At 36.4% G+C, this 18,016-nt stretch overlaps 1 protein-coding gene across 1 annotated transcript in view; it reads right to left on the bottom strand.

Annotated features, from left to right (window-relative positions):
* The window catches only part of LAMA2 (laminin subunit alpha 2), a 403,470-nt gene that overhangs the window by 362,490 nt on the left and 22,964 nt on the right, over positions 1-18,016 (bottom strand). The window contains exon 4 of the mRNA XM_036247762.1: positions 2,005-2,247. Within this exon, the coding sequence (XP_036103655.1) occupies positions 2,005-2,247 (243 nt within the window). The remainder of the gene's footprint in view (positions 1-2,004; positions 2,248-18,016) is intronic.

Genomic DNA, 18,016 nt, shown 5'->3' with positions numbered 1-18,016 from the left:
CCAGTAAAACAACACATCTTTTGTTTGTTTCATATTGACAAGCTAATGTGGTCTAAAATATGGGGAACCACCATCGATGTAGAAACAGAAACTGGTAAGTTACATATCTATCTTATATCATATCATTCGACCAATTTCAGAATTGGGCCGTTTTTGAAGGTAAAGAATAGTTTTACAAATATTACATAATTATCAGTCCTGAGTAAACACTAGATCCAGGAGCGAAATAATAAAAATTCAACTCAGATATATTCTCTCCGCACTCCCTCGCCTCCCATACCCTCGGGCCATTCTGCCAGGCTTGGGATGTCTCCGGGCACAGAGCAGGCTCAACAGCTGTTAGACTTACTGCATCTGACTCCTTGTCATGTGGCAGACTGAGATCTCCACTGCGAGCACCATTTGGAAACTTTTAACCAAAAGTGATAATTTTGAACATGCAATTTGAAATATAGTGAGGCATAGATATACATTCATAGAATAATAGTACAAAGGACAATGTGATAGATTAACATCAAAAATGTAACTTTCCCTAAGAAGTGTTTAAGGAGATAACCCTAGATTGGTGGAGATGCGCATGATAGGATATGCATATGGGTTTTCTGAAAATATGAATATAAAAATGATACTAGCTACAGCCCTACTGGTGTGGCTCAGGGGTTGAGCTTTGACCCACGCACTCAGAGGTTACCAGTTTGATTCCCGGTCAGGGCACATGTCCAGGTTGTGGGCCAAATCCCCAGTGAGGGGCCTGCAGGAGGTGGCCAATCATTGTTCTCTCTCATCGATGTTTCTATCTTTCTCTCCCTCTCCCTTCCTCTCATTCTAAAAATCAATAAAGAAAAAAAAATTTTTAAATGATACTAGCTTCAGGCATATGGATTACTGAAGAGAGAATATCAGACATGAGTATCAACAGAGCGGTAGAACAAAAGGAGCTAGGCCACATACACTGAAGGGAGACAGACTAGGGAAATCTAATTCAAGAGTCCAAGAGAGGCACTTAGCTGAGTTTTAGGTGTTTGAGAGGATACTACTACTACTAATAAATCTACACAATGGTTATTATTTCAGCAACGATGAAAATCGTTAATGCTTATAGACCACTAGTATATAGGTGAGCACTACTCTAATGCTTTAAACATAATAATTCACTTAATCTTTTGATAATCATATAAAATAAGAACTATTGTTGTTCCTAATTTATAGGAGACAAAGCTGAGGCACAGAGATGGCTCAAAATCACACAGCTGGTAACAGGGAAAACTGTGGTTTGAATCTGTGCCTTAAACCCAATGAATAAATCTAAAATCTTAACCACAGGGTAAAAGATGCTACGGAGAAGTAGAATGCTTTTGAATTAAGCATATATTAAATATATGATAAGCAAAGCCTGACCAAAGAAAAGAGACCCCACTATAGCCCTACGTGATGACAGCAAAACACACACACGCATGCATGCACATGCACACACACACACACACACACACGCACACACACATATACACGCATGCACGCACACGTGCATGCACACACGCACGCACACATGTGCAAACACATACACACACACACACAATTCACTTTTATTTAGGTCCTTTGTGTGAATTTTTTTTCTTTCCAAATTCACCTCTTTTGTCCCCATCTTCAGACCAGACTACACACAAAACTAAGACTTCCTTTAAGGTCTCAGTCCTTCTCTAATCATTAGCAATCCTCATTGTCAGAAAAGTCTCTTATTAAGTGAAATTAATCATTGACTTTCCAACTTAAAGCCATTTCCTCCTCTCTGATCTTTATTGGAGATGGGAGATGCATACTAGATGAAGATAGTTAAAATTCTAATCACTGTGGGTTTTTTCTTTTTATTTAATAACTCATTTAAATGTACCTCTGTGAAATCCTATTTTAAAATATCCCTGGCATTAATTACTGATATAGTCAAGTCTTTCTGACAAGCCTATTTGGCCATCTGAAATGTACTTAAGGTTAGCGTTCTCATCTTACCTCTCCATTTTCTAAGGGGTGTATCTTGGAATAAAATGAGGTGCAGATGACCTCATCGTCTTTGGAATACGATGGTGGTCCAGTGCGGGGATAAATGTTGTAGAGGGTTAGGCACTCTGTGTCCGTCACAGCATGGTACTGCCAGGGCTTGTACTCGACGTCATCGAGAGAGCGTTCCAAAATCCAGTTTCCAGGCCGAGGTGAGTTTGCTGCTTTTACAATCACGTACGCAATCTGGAACACCTGGGGAAGAGTGACAACAACGGTGTGCAACTTAGACTTCCAAAGAATTCCCACCATTTATATATCAAATATAAGGCTTAATGCTGCAGTAGCTTTTATTTCCGATGTTGTTCTCTAACCCTTTATGTTCTGTGAAATGATATTACTGTTACGTGTTCATATTTAATACCTTCTTGGGAAGTTGCGATGTTTCATTTTGACAGCCATGTCTTTAAAAGAAATGAATGAAGATTAGATTTTAGCTCTCTAACAACTCATTGACATCATTTCACCCAATTTTTAAAGTTCCATTATAATCATGATCACCTAAAGCATTCATTACAGACCAATTTACTCCTCTTACTGCGAGTATAAATTATGAGTTAGAAATTCCATGTGTGAATGATAATGCTTGATAGTTTCAAAGACATGCTTACTTATATTACCTAATCCTCTGAAAGTACCCCATAGGTGGAGTTGCTGTGGCACTGAGCTTTGGAGGCACAGTCCTGTGTTCAAATTGTGGTCTCAGCATTTACGTGACCTTGGGAAGATTATTCTACTTTTCTAAATTTTGGCTTCCTGTCCTACAAATTAGGATCAATAATAAATATACAACTGAGAGGCAATTTGGAATCAATGAGATAACGTATGCAAAGTTCATGGCAGAGGACTAGGCAGTAAATACTCAATAAATGTCACTTCCACTAGTTTCCCAAATAGAAAATAATGAAGAAGAAATTCTAGCACAGCAGACAGCTGATTGAAACTGGAGCATATTAAATGAAAAGTTTACGTACCTTCTGTACTAGAGGTAAATGTGTAACAATAAAGAGGGGGGTAGAAAGGTGTCAGAGTGACAATAGAGGGGAATATGGCAGTTCTGTGTTCTCAAATCTACATAGAATTTGAAGATGTTAAGAAAATACCTTGGATGTTCTGTGATAGTGCATATGTGTGTCTTCACCAATGCAATCCGAAAGTCTAAAAGAATAGTGTACAAACATTGAATAACATTTATATGCAATGCTTTGGGTAGAAAGATATGTACAAACTAATTTAATTTATAGTCCCATCATCCATGGGTTGGTACTATATTGTAATAATGAGACATATGAAAAATATACTGCTAATAAGGCAACATGATATATTGTGCCCTGAGATACGGAGAACTTCACAGCTCTAAGCTCTGAGTGACTGGGGTCACCGGAAGGGTCCAGCTGGGAGGGCAGACCCACTAAATAATGTGATCAAGCATCTGCTGGGCTGTAGAGGAAATCCTGAAAGAAATGTTCTAGGAATAAACTTGGTCTGCTTCAGTTTGGACAATGAGACCCGAATGAATACATAAACAGTATTTATGGTAAACTATAAGGGACTGAATTTAAAATTGTGAAAGGTTAGTACAGAAGGGGCATTCTGATGCAGGTCTTTTGAAGTGGTCTGAGGTCTTTTGAGATCTTTACTATAACGTGTGCAGTGAGGGGAAAGCCATCAGCCATCAGATGATTGAAAGGGGGCTGGTTTTTGCTTCTTAGGCACAGTTCTGGAAAAATCGGTGGTTAACATACTGAAATGCTTCTGTACTTGCTGGTGAATTGCTGTGGCCCAAGCCTCCAAAATGCCTCCTGTCCCCTGAGACCATCTTGTTAACCTCAGCATAGCCAAGACATCTATTCTGATTGATCAGTACTTTGTTCTGTTTTATTGAACATCACTGCAGATAGAAAATATTATGAATCTATATTTACAAGGTATACAGATAAGTATAATTGCAGATAGATGCAGATACTTATGCAAGTGCCTATTAATACTTAAATACACTTAGACTTTTGGGGAAAGATATACATGACATATTAAGGTTGTTACCTATGGGGTTTGAGAATAAGGAGTCAAGGCAAGAAGAGATTTTACTTTTCATCTAATATCCTGCTGTATTTATTTATTAACACAAATGTCTTAGTTCTTAATGAAATTACTTTTAAAATAAAGGAAAAACGAAAGTAGTAAGTATCAGAAAAAGGATAAGAATGGGAGTAATACGGAGAATACTCCATCAACCATTACCCAAAATATTTGCTACTTCTGCATTTTTAAGGTAGTATAAGGAATTATTTTAGATATGCCATATTCAACAACTCATTCACATGAATTTTCTTTATAAAGAAATTCACTGAAGAACATACATACTGATTAATCTGACAACACAGAGAGATAGTTATCTCTGTTATAAATATAAAACTAATTTCTGGTGATCTTATAGTATTTGTGACATTACTAAAAATGATAAAGAATACAGATCACTACATTGTGAGCTCCTAAAGGGCAGAAATACTGTAATCCTTATTATAATTTGTTTGAAATAGTGGGCATTCAATATTTATTAGATTTAGTTGAATAACCAAAAGCATTGTAATATGCTTCCTTGTTATTTCACTGTTTTTTTTTTGTCTGTTTGTTTGTTTGTTTTTTGGTCATTTGAGCTTCAATCCTAGTTACCAGCCTATTTTGTCACTTTCAGGGACTAAAACATACACGTGTTCATCCTATCATGTTTCTGTGAGCTGAGAATATTGCTTAAACTCTCTCATCCTTTGTCTTACCCCAATGTTTCTTTCCCAAAGTCAAGACCATGGAGGAGATACTGAGATATGCATACAAAGCTCTGCATTTTCTCTGGGAAAGAAAGAATCTACATAAATATTTTAAATTAGCATCTCTCATTATAGAAAAAAAATTGTAGATATTAAAAAAAACAAAAATAGCAAAAGATAATTAGAGAGCATAGGTACCCAATAAGGAAAATAAAGATACACTGAGGTTATGGCTAAAGAATTTTGTTCAGAAAGCAGCTGAGGGAGCACATGTAAGAGGCCAAATTCTCTTGAGTTACAATGTGCATATATATGACTTAGGAATTTCTGTGTAGGCTCTGAAATAACAGATAAACTCCACAAAATAAAGTTATACTAGAAACCCCACATAATATTTCTATAATTCAATATAACAGTCAGCGTTAAGTGACATGAAAAAGCAGTGATTGCCTTAGAGAATATTAGAAGAGGCCCATTTCAAAACAATATCCCTCTTTCATTTATTTTCTATGGATTCTTTCACATTCCATGCAAAATTAATTAAGTTAGTTGGCATGTATTATTTTGAATAAACTTTTAAAAATGTGGTAGACAGCATTATTGAAAATCACAATGAATAGAAGCATTCTTTGAAGGCATCAGAGAATGGCTGTGAACATTTTAACAGTGTTTTTCTAAGTACTCCAATTTTAAAGACCCCCAACAGAATAATTCTCTTTAGGTACCTATGCTACTTTCATTAGCTATGTCTTCTATTTTCAGCAAAAGACTCTTCAAAATCAGTAGTTATGAAACCAGATGAATAAAACCCTAATTTGTATGGGGTGCGACAAGGAAAGAAAATACCTCATTATGAGAAGTACAAAAATGCGATAACAGCTAGGTTTGATGAAACTTAGATATCAACGCATAATTCCCCAATTTTTCTCTGTTGGAAGGCACTTTTTACAAACCTGGTGTATGAAGAAAAAATCCAAAACAACTTTGGAAATAATACCAAATGTTTACATTTTATACATGACAAGGTGAATTTTCTATTTCATATTCCATTAGTATGTCACCTAACAAAATATTATGTAATTACTTCACTGATGCAGAACTGAATTAGATGGTCCTGCTATACTAAGCAGTATATTAAGAACTTAATCTCTTTTAGGGTAGAATTGGAAAATAGAGTCTTCGTAAAGAATCCTTCAGTCCCAAAGTAGCAAGATGCATACAATGACTGTCATGCACAATGATGCTTTTCTATCTTTCCCACAGCATGGCTGAGATAAAACATTGGCATTGCACCGGCATAAGCGAAGGAGACCTTGCCGCCTCAAGTGAGAATCCCGGAGGCTTTGGCCAGTCTGGATGCTGCCCAGGGACTGAATATCTTAGCTCACCTGCAACCAATTGGTTCTGGCACCAGAACCCATTTCTAGCACATGCATTGCTGGGTGTGGATTTTTAAAAAATATCCTCTACTGTGACTCTAAGAAACCCACTTTATCCTAGTTTCTTTGTCTTTACAAGAATCGCAGATCTAGAAAAATGTTACCAAAATATATTGCATTTTAGACATTTTACTGAGGCTTTTGAGTGTCACTGGCACCCAATTAAGAGACTCAGGCCAAAGTGTGACTTCTTAATGATGTCACAGAGCCATGGGACCTGTTTCCTATAGGTTCATCCCTAAGAAAGCCATGAACATATTGATAAAGGCCACCCTATCTGGAAAATGACACTTCATCCTTCTCATGAGACTTCAATCATCTCTTTTATTTCTTCTTTCCTACAGTCTCTCAAGAGAACAAATGTGGCCATCTAATGCTGCCCGCTGCTGAGCTCCGCCTCCTTCCCTACATGGCCGGCTGCCGTGAATTCCCTGCAGCAAGACCACATACCACTGCTTCATTTTGAAAGAGGCTTTGCAATATTCTAGCACCTGCTCTTGCCCATAATTTGAATTTCAACATTCCCATATGCTGTGGTGCCATCTCCAATATACTTTGAAAACTCACCTTTATTTTTAGTTCTAATAGTGTGTTTGCCAAATTCTCATGTTTATCCATCTAGTTATATTGGCTTTCGGAAAGTAAAGAGAGTTACACGATATCAAAACCAGAAAGGACCCTAGATATTATTTGGAATAATTTGGGAAGCTCTACAGAAATGTGTATAGGGTGTCCAAAAAAAATGCATACACAACTTTGAATAATTATAAAGCCAGTGTTTGTTAAAATACATTTCATTTTTAAAATGTAATAGATTTTACACTCTATATTCCTTTTTTGGGGGGGGGGCACTCTGAATATGTCTCTGTTTGAGTTTATGAATGTAATTAATACAATCTGCTCTTTCACCTGAGACCTCAAAGGAGAGAATAAAGAAATAGAATAGAAACAAATAACAACAAAGAAGAGGACGAGGAGAGTTCAGCATCTTTCTAGAGGGTTGTGGGGGTTGGTTAATGAGGAAGAGAGAGGTCATGGCCTACAGGACTCAGGGTGGCTGTTGCCCAGGGGGTCCCGGGGAGCCCACAGCAGCAGGTCTGTCCAGGAGCAGGTGAGAAGTGGGCTGAGTGCAGATCAGCTCTTCTCCCAGCAAACACTTCTGAGCCACCGCAGAAAATAAATGGCTCATCATAATCTTAAAAATTCTTCAAAGAGATCATTATAGAGACTTTGATGATACTATTACTGGACCTACGTTTAAGTCAAGAACTCAAATAATAAGTGTTTAAATGATAATCTAAACCTTAAAAGTTAACCTGGAAATGCACCCAATTACTACTTTCTGGGTGAGTTTTATTGCCCTTTATAAAGTTACGCTTACTTCAAAACACATAGAAAAATGTAATGGGGAGTCCAGAAAGACCGTTTTTTGGCTCACCTGCACTTTCTCCCAGACAAATGTATTTACACACTGCAACGATCTGCATTTGTCACCCAGGTATAACGTGCAGTCCACCTGTCCCCCTACCCTTCCCCAAGCGTATGCTACAATTGCTGAGTGTGAACTCAATGAGTTGCATGCAGGTAAGCAAATGGGACCTTTCACCTCAGGCTAAATGATTCTCATGTTGTTGGAGAAACAGAAACACTCTGCCCTCAATTAAAACAGATTTTATACTCACATTAAATTCATGCAAAGTTTATACATTTGAAAATGAACCACTCTTCCAGTTCAGAATTTCTAAGAAAAAATAATCTAATTGGATGACTAATGATAATCCTTTGAAGATAAAACGTTCAATTATTTGGTGAAATTGTTTTTTAAAAGGGTTTTAATCATTGCCTAACTAGTCATGGGAAAGTATTTGAAGGATTTCTTTACTCTGCCAGAAAGAAAATCTCAACTTCTGCTTCTGAAAAATAACATTACTTTTCAACTCTCCTAAGTTAATAAGTAGGTGAAAAGCAATTTCATTAAAAATATTAGGGTTTTTTTTTCCTCTTAGAGCTGGACAAATTGATTATAAGTTAATTTGGAAGAATTAACAAGCAAGAATAGCCAAGGAAACCTGAGATGGGAGAGACACAAGTAGAGGGATATATATTGTTAGATGAAAAAAGCATCAGGGAGAAAATTGCTGTTCTAGAGTATGCCACCATTCACAGTGAAGGGGACCTCTCAAATGATGGATCTAGGGCCACTAACATCTCCAGAAGAGAGACACCTGGACATTTTCTGCAGTGTGATGGAACAGCACCACCTATAAAGTAGTTGTGCCAAAACTGTGAGCCCGAATCAGAGCAAGTCTCTTAACTGTAACTATTATTCACAGAAACCGGCAGTGGAGGTACAGGTGAACAGCACCTCAGGGGTCCAATTAGCAAAATTCAGAATGTGAGAAGCTCTATTGGACAAACAATTAGGGTTTCTTCAAAACATAATTTGCAAGAAAATAAAAATAATGACAGTGTGGACTAAGAGTGACTTAAGAACTATATCAAACAAATGCAATATGGGACTTCAGGGCCTTCCTGATTCAATCAACCATTACAAAATTTGGAAGTGAATGGAATGAATTTGAATACTTTCTGTGTACTGAACAAATGGTAGTAATAATATTAATTTTTAGATGTGACAATGATTTTGTTTACAAAAGAGCCGTATCCTCCAGAGATACACACTGAAATATTTATAGAGAAAGAGGTATATATGGAATTTGCTTGCAAATAATCTGAAGGTGTGGATAAGTGTAGAATCAATATAGGAAGGGCCATGAGTTAATTCTTACAGGTGGGTGTTGGGTACTACTGAACCTATGATGCTCTCTATCCTATATGTATGTTGTGAAAATTTCATAATCAGAATAAAGGGATTACTAATACATCTCATTTAAATAAACAAATAAATCTCTTTCACATAATAATTGTACCATGGTAATTTAGTGCTTGCTCTTAAAAACATTTAATGCCTTTTCTTTATTATCTTGATAAAAGGTTACCTCTGCTTAATACTGTGACCATACTGCATTCTGAGCTGAAGAAATCGATTTTAATAATTCTTTCAAATTAACTATCAAATCTAAAGGGCATTGCTGGCCCAGAAGGTATCACAATTTTAGTCCAGTCTTAAGAAAACTAGTAATACAAGTGAATAGAATTCAAATTGGAATGAATAAGGTCCTCCCTGAGCTTATTAATGCATTTAGTACTCCATGCTTCATTAAGCTGCTATCATTTTCACCAATGTGAGCTGCAGGTAAAACTCAGACAAGCGGTCTTTCTCTTTAGCATTACCCTTGACATCTATTCTCTTCTCACTTATTTCTCTCTCATTTGAAAAACCTATGGTTTCAAAAGACTGACCTGCCTTCTGTGGACAAGGCATGGGCACGGCATGGCTTTCACACCAGCCCTGGTGAAAGAGCAGGTAGGCTGAGTCCCCCAGAGAACATGACAGTCCTGCCGATGAAGCCATCACAGAGCACAATATCGGCGTGAATCACAGACAATCAGAAATGTGACAGTTTAAAGCTTGCCTTCTGAAATTTATTCACCCTGGAGAAATACTTGGCATAGCCTTTGTTTTTGTGCTTCTATAGTTACCAGGGTAAGAACCTACGAGTTCTCGAATTTATGACATGGCAGACATGAATGAATCACTCTAGTTCAAAGCATTTGGGGAATAATAGCAAAGATTTGTAGTGATGGGAAGAGTTAGACATATAATGTTACCAGTGTAGAATAGCAAATCAAAGACAGAATGAAACTTTTGATCTTGGTTCATGAATTCTTTGAACAGATCAAAATCACGTAACATTTATTCAATTTTAGATATTACAAATGAAATAGTATCAGCTATTTTCATGCTTATATATTACCCCAATTTCTTGTCCTTCCCTAGGGACATTCTTAATAGTTTGTACCCACTGTTGTTTATTACTTTACCACCCCTGTATCCCATGCACCACCCAGCACCCGATTTTGATGGCTTTCAGAAGACTTATAAGAAACCTGATTGGAAAATTCATATTTTTTTCCTCCATCTACATCTTCTTTGAAGTCTCTACAACCTTTGACTGTGCTGTTCTCCCTTTCGGAAACTTCCTTTATCTTTGAAAACTGGTATTTATTTATAATTCAGGGATTTCAAAAAAAAAAGAAAAACATGTTTTATTAATACATCTTTTGCCTAAAATGCAAAGTAAACGATGGCAGAGGAGGGTGTGAAAGCAAAGGAGTATTCAGAAGACAGCTCTATCTGACTCCCCCCAAGTCCCGTGTGGGTGCTCCCGCTCTGCGTCTTCACAACACAAGTTTCCCTAACAAAGGTGTGTTCAGTGTTTTAGTTCCTAATAATCTTTTCCAGAAGTAAAGTAACCGTGTATTAAGTGCCTAGTTTTTGCCAGGCACTTCAGCTTTTGGAGGTTCGTTCCTGCTCACAAGAAGTCTATGAGATTTGTAGGAACTAATCAGAAAATTGAAATGACAGAGAGTGGGTGTGGCAGAAAGAATAACGGTCCCTCAAAGATCATATCTTAACCCTTGTGAGTATGTTCCCTTGTATGGCAAAGGGGACTGCAGATACGATTTAGTTAAAGACCCCGAGATGGGAAGATGATCCTCTATGATACCAGCAGGCCCAATGTAAACACAAATGTTCTGAAACATAGAAGAGGGAAGCAGAGAAGAAGGTCAGAGTGGTGAACACGGAGGAAGACAGCCAGTAGAAAGTAGAAAACTAAAGAAAAAGAATTCTGAAGCCTCCAGAGGGAATGCAACCTTGCCCACGGCTGACTTTTAGCCCAGTAAGGCTTATGTCAAACTTCGAACCTATTAAATGGTAAAATAATAAATTTGTGTTTTTTTTGAGCCACTGAATCTGCAGTGATCTATTATGGCCACAATGAAAAATAATATTCTAGGTAAGTTGTTCCACTTCACATGAGTAGTAAATTAGAGAGCAAGTTTATAGGATCCAGTTTTGTTTAAATTTGCTTTTTTGCATAATAATAACTCTGGTTTCCATGAATATTTCAACAAACATTTTTAGACAGATATTTCCCACATCTTAATTTATAATGTAACTACATTTTTATATTGCATCTCTTATGACATCTCTTATGACAATTTAATTTTGCTTTGTAAAGAAGCAATTTTGCCCATTTAACTACCAAATTAAGTTATAAGTTGCTAGCAGTAGGAACTATAGAAAACACTATAAATGTATTTTAATGTCTTACACATAATAGATGCTCATTTTATTTATTTATTTATTTATTTATTTATTTATTTATTTATTTATTTATTTATTTATTTTACATTTATCTCCAGATGAAGCAGGGGAGGGGGGAGAAGAGAGAGACACAACGAGTGGTTGCCAGCACGGCCCCAACTGGGGCGGGGACGAACTGCAACTGAGGTACGTGCCGTTAGCGGGAACTGAACCCAGACTCTCTGGTCCTCAGGCCAATGCTCTAACCACTGAGCCAAACTGGCCAGGTCTCAATTATTTTTTAAAAAATTCAATTAAATAGGTGATCAAAACAGAATCCCAACTCTGAAATGACTTAAGAAACCTCAAGGTGATTTCTATACATGTTACATGCCTCAAAGGGTCACCTCCGACTCCTGGTGACTATGAGTGAGTGGTGTCCACAACTCCTGTCCTCAACAGCCCTGCTCAGCTCCTGTAGACTCCTGCCTATGGCTTCTTCTATGAAGTCAATTTATCTCCATGAGGTGATTTCCACAAGTACCTCAAGGGTGAGCCTACCTAACTGCCACATTAACAAGAGCAGGTGACACGTACCTCCTCATAGACAGATGGGAAATTCTACCAAGATAATCTTAAATGTCTAAGTCACATATTCTCCCTCTGAAAGGAACATCTGTAAGAGAGAGCACTGTGCCATGGTGTGTCAAGCTGGCCTTTACCCCAAATATTAAAGTGGTGACCTCACTTGCCAGTGAAGTGTGAGGAGTATAAATAAGCTTCAGAGTCTGATATCATTCTGGCTACAATTTAAAAATAAGAATAGTTGATGACACTCATGTAACTATATAAACATTTTCTAAGGACTGAGTGCCAAAAAGTTATGATGAGTATTTCTGAAAGGCTACCATTTAAGAGGACATATAATAAAGTTCTTACAACCATCACCCTGCAAATTCTTCCCTCTTGGAAGTCTGCCTAGATGCTCCTGATTCTTTTTGCTAGAAACCCACCAAATCCTAATATAACATTGGTGATGTCAAGTCAGAAATGATTTACGAGGTGTCAAGAGCTAGATTTCTAAAGCTCCAGAAGGATCCATGGCAAACACAGAACACACTGAGTTCTCCTCTCTGCAGCCTTCACAAACAAGTGCCCAGTTTGTTTGTTTGTTTGGTACATGCCCCTAGTGAGAACCGAACCTGGGACTCTCTGGTCCACAGGCCAACGCTCCAACCACTGAGCCAAACCGGCCAGGGCAACAAGTGCCCTGTTAACAAGTCTGTTGGATCAGGGACTCTCTCAAGCATGCCAGGTAGCACTAACTGGTTGCACATGAATAAAAATAAATAAATTTTTAAAAATTCTCACCACTAGAGAAAATCAAGGCTAATCAAACTAGAACTTAGGCTTCAGGCAGGGGAACAACAACAAACTAATAACTTCAAAAGTTACAAAGGACAATTTTCTAATATTGAAGTTCATAGCATTAAACAGCTTATGAACATCACAAAAAGTCGTGGTTATAATTATCTGGAAAAAGAGCAAATGATGTTGGACACTTTCTATATCACCAACTGTTCTGTAATGAGATTTTATCAGCCTATAACATAATTCATGTACATAAAAGCCTCCACTAGAAAAGTCCTACACATCTTGCCATTTAAATAATTCACTATCCAGTAGAACATTTAATTATAATATGTACATACAAATCTTAAAGGACAATATATCTTTAGGAAACACAAGTGGTATTTCACCAGAATGGTATCAAGCTCTGCCTCCTTTGTGCTACCCAAGGCATAGAAGATAATAATCCATAAAAGCTTGGTTGACTACAATTACTCAGCATCAAATGACAATGCTACAGGATCATCAATAGTAAAATCTGTCACTTTAAACTGAATCCATCTAAACACCAGAGAATGGTTGGCAGCAAAACACCCATGCAATTTGCCCATAAGCAATGAATAGGGATAACTGTAAACAGAGACACCATAAACAACACCCTTGAACTCTTCATTAGGATGCCAATATTCCATTCAATCTAAATATACTGTGGGCCCTGGTTGGTGGCTCAGTTGGTTGGAGCATCATTCTGCACACAGAGTTGTGGGTTTGATTCCCCATTGGGTGTATACCAGAGGCAATTCATCAATGTGTCTCTCTCACATCTCTCTCTCTCTCTCTCTCATCAATAAAAAAACATATCCTCATTGAGAGTACACTTATGAACGAACAAACAAACTGTGGATTGTTGCTAAAGAATTATAGCTACTGGCAAGGCATTATAAAAGGTACGAAAGACTGAGGTTTAACTTTTTCTTATCCCAGGCTTCCTATCTGCAGTCAGTATAGAATGTTATCACAGATAGTAACCATAAACAGCAGGTTGTAAATGCAGACACTTGTGGAAAGCAGATTTCATGTATATTTTGTTTGGAGGAGATGCTTCCAGTGTTTGCCTATTCAGCATAATGTACTATTGAGTATCATTGCAGATAGACGTAAAGAATAGTAGTATGACTATTAAAATTCTTGAGTGTAGCCTTTTTTGTGTCTAGGTCATAAACTTTATTATTATAATGCAAACCAAAAGAAGGTAATGATTTAAAGTGTAGATATTCTTGACATCGACGTTTCAAACATGCATCACATGCTTAAAGTACACAGCATACTAGACTAAGTTCAGATCAATTTTTGCAACCTAAACATAAAGAAATGATTGAAATAAGACCAGAATACATTTAAATGCCACATTCTCAACAATCTTTTTAGGAAGGTTTAAAAGGGAATATTTAAAGGGGACTCAGGGAGCTCCAGGATTAAGAAGGGTGGGAAGGACAGTTACACCTCCAGTCAAATTTGCTTTGCTAGTATTACTCTAAACTTTGGGTTTTCCAAGATTCCAAACACAGATGTTACTATTCTGCACTTTCATATGTGCATTTTAAAGTCCCACAGAGTAATATATTGGATAATTCACTGATTTTTTTAATTCTACAAATATTATTGAGCAGTGCATTATTTATTTTGCCAGTCATTAAACTAGGTGTTGTGATACAATAGTGAAGAAAACAAAGTTGCTCTCTCACAGGGATGATATTCTAGAAAAAAAAATAGGCAATACATCAATGCTGCGGTTGAACCAGCTTGCACTGGCTTTCAAATAGCCAACTGTGTCTACCTCTTCCCAATTCCTTTTTGAATGACATCATATTGATAAATTAATATCAGCCCTGATGGGAATATTTGCACCATAAAAACTGGCTAACACTACAAATCAGGGCTTTATTTTTTTACCCTCTGGCAAATCAGTTGTTAAACATTTTCCAGGACACCCACTGCAACAAATAAAGTCAATGAATAAATAGTGCAATCATAAATAGACATTTTTAAAACAGATGGTGATCAGGACAGCGATTTCTGAGGTGACATGTGAACAGAGAACTCACTTACATGAGGGATGATACCATGTCAGGATCTTGGGAAAGAGCATTTAAGACAGAGTAAATAACAAATGTAAACAACTTGATGCAAAAATGAACTTGGTTCATCCCAAGAAGGCCTATGTCTAGAATGAAATGGCAACAGATTGTGGTGAGCTCTGATGTTGGAGGAGCACGCAAGGGCCAGGCCATGCAGGCTGTACAGGATGTGGCAAGGAGTATGGATTTCATCCATGCATGTTAGGAAGCCACTGGACGATTTTGAGCAGAGAGAGTATGAGATCCAATGCATATTTTTAAAAGATTGCTATGGCTGCTCTTTGGTGAGTAGAATATAAAGAGGGGATGTGAAAGCAGAGAGACCAGTGAGGGGGCTCTCTTCTGTAATCCTGCTGAGAGATGATGGTGTCCTACTCAGTGGTAGTGGTGCAGGTAGTAATGTCAGATTCAGGGTATGTTATGTAGGTTGAGTTTGCAGAACTTGGATGAGGGTATGAAGGGAAAAGAATAATCAAGGATAATTCCCAAGGAATTTTTGTTTCTTTTCATTTTTTGTCTGGACAACTGGATTAAGAGTGGTGCTTTTGCTGAGAAGGTACATGTTTTTGATGAATTAAATCATCAGGACTTCTGTTTTGAGCTATACAATTTATGATATTCCATTAGATGTGGCAGTGGATTTGCTGATTGAAGGACAAATGCAGTGTGCAATGTTAAATGGCCTCTGCCACTTTGGAAAGTTTCATACCTTTCTGTGCCTCATTTTTTTTTTTCCATCTGAACAATAAAAATAATAATAGACTTCCATCATAAAATTGTGAGGATTCCAACATAGTACATAAAAGTGCTAAGAGCAGTGTCCAGCCCATATTAAACATTAATTAATTATTAGTTATTATAATCAGTAGCAATACTTTCACCTATTTCATAACTGACACATAAGATCTAAGATGTTATATAATCTTAAAAGGGAAAGACCCTTGCACATGAAATTGGCAAGAGAATATAGATGTATTAGAAACTCTTACTTTAGAGAAAATGAAAAACAGATACATAGGGACAAAGAGAAATTAGGTTAATGCACAAATATCTTCTAATTAGCTTAAAGTCTTCCTGTGTCCCTAGTCCTACCTACCTTTGCAATTCACCTGCCAATAGTCATTGGGTTTGGGACTTTTTGCTTTGTTTTGGTTTTATATTATAATCACTAAAGAATAAATAAAAGGGATTGAAAATAATGCAACGGTATAACACATTTTTAAATTTATTTAATTATTGATAGAGACTTATTACTTGTTTGGAAAGATCATATTACTCGCTCCTATGCTGTTGGCAGGTACCACAAAGTCCATAGAGTTTTCTGAGATTCTGCTAGCGTTCCCGCCCTTGCATTACCCTTGCATTTCAGGAAGTACACAGGAAGGAAGTCTGGAAGCAGGAACATGGTAGGAGATCACAGTTTGCAATTTATATTTAAATAACTAAATTGATAAGACTATATAATTACTGAGGAAGATGTTAATAATATATCCAGTTAACAAAACAAAGTTAAAAAGGACATAAAACTTTGTCTAGAGTATACCACCAATTTAAAATATACATGTTTTGTGTGTGTGTATGCGTGTGTGAGTACAGAATAGAACTAAAATAAAATAAGCCCAAATATTAATGCTGTTAGTTAACTTTTAGAAGCCAATAAAGTAGAATCTATATCAAAAAGTGAGCTCATAAAAATTCATAAAGGCAGCCACACTTGCTATTTTACCCAGGAGGAAATGCCAAGGTGTATGTGGGAAAACAACCAGTAAGAAAGTACCAATGGATAAATCCAATGTTTCAAGAACAAAATGTTAAAGTATTCCTTTTAATCCATAATGGAAATAGTAGAATGTAATGATTTTAAAGAGATAAATAAAAAGATGTTTGATAAAATGTACTTTTCTATCAACATGTAGTTCACAAGTTATTTTGCAATGAAAAGTTTAAATGAAAATCAAGAAAATTAAAGCTGGTCAATGCAGTTAGTGTACAGACAGAAAATAAAGATTATTCTCAGAAAACCGACAACATCATCAAATTGAAAAAAGGACTGTAAAGAAAGGAGTCTATTTTTTACAATTTAGAATATCATCCTCTTTTTGTTTAAACTGAACCCTTTCAGAAGCTTAAAGTGGGCTTCTACTGGAGAAACCACACATCACCTCCTAACTTTATTGGATGTTTAAAAGACTTAGATTACTGAAAAGTTGATTTACGTCTAAAAGGCTGGATTCGCAATTTACGCTATTTTGAACAAGGAATCATTGATATAACATTATCATAGAGGAGGAAGATAATATAATAAAGTAATGTCATAATAGCACAAAGAAGAGAGGTTAGAGACAGGAAGATTCAGCAAAGGTGTCTATTTATTCATTAGCTGTTCATTGGGCACCTACTAGAAGCCAGTCACCAGAACCCACATAGATGCTGTAAAAGTAACAAAAATTCATAAGGAATTACCAAGAACTTTGACATATCCTACATTTAAATAACATAATATGCAATCATGACATTTAATCCAATCATCAGCACTAATTTTATTTCAAGCATAAAATGTTATTTTATTAAATTTCTCACTATACTTTAGATATTTTTGACTAAGATATATAACTTTTTAAAACTGTAGTGGGGGGAAGGGGAGACATCTGTAATACTTTCAACAATAAAGACAAGAAATGCATATATTTAACATAGACTAAACAAGTTCATAAAAAACATTTTGTTATAGCAAGTTGTCTTAGCACTTAAACTTCAGTATGTATCTATACTTGACAATGATATTAAAAGGCATGTAATTTTTGTGTTTAAAAATTTTGCTTGTTTTCTGTCTATAAGTAATAAGGACTTTAAAGCTGTGGTATGTAAATATTCAGGCAGGGTTTTCATTGTGATTACAAGAAAGAAGTTAAATGTGCTTCCTTCGGAAAATCAATGAATCATACTAAAAATGAAGAAATAAAGATTTAAACTCTGAAAATCATTTTGATCAATTTGGATCAATAATAATCTTTCTCAAGTCTTCTGGCATAGTGGTTAGTCCATTGCAATTGTAAT

Source organism: Molossus molossus, unplaced genomic scaffold (genome assembly GCF_014108415.1).
Source record: "Molossus molossus isolate mMolMol1 unplaced genomic scaffold, mMolMol1.p scaffold_m16_p_8, whole genome shotgun sequence".
Taxonomy (NCBI): domain Eukaryota; kingdom Metazoa; phylum Chordata; class Mammalia; order Chiroptera; family Molossidae; genus Molossus; species Molossus molossus.
This window is presented reverse-complemented; position numbering and strand designations above follow the sequence as displayed.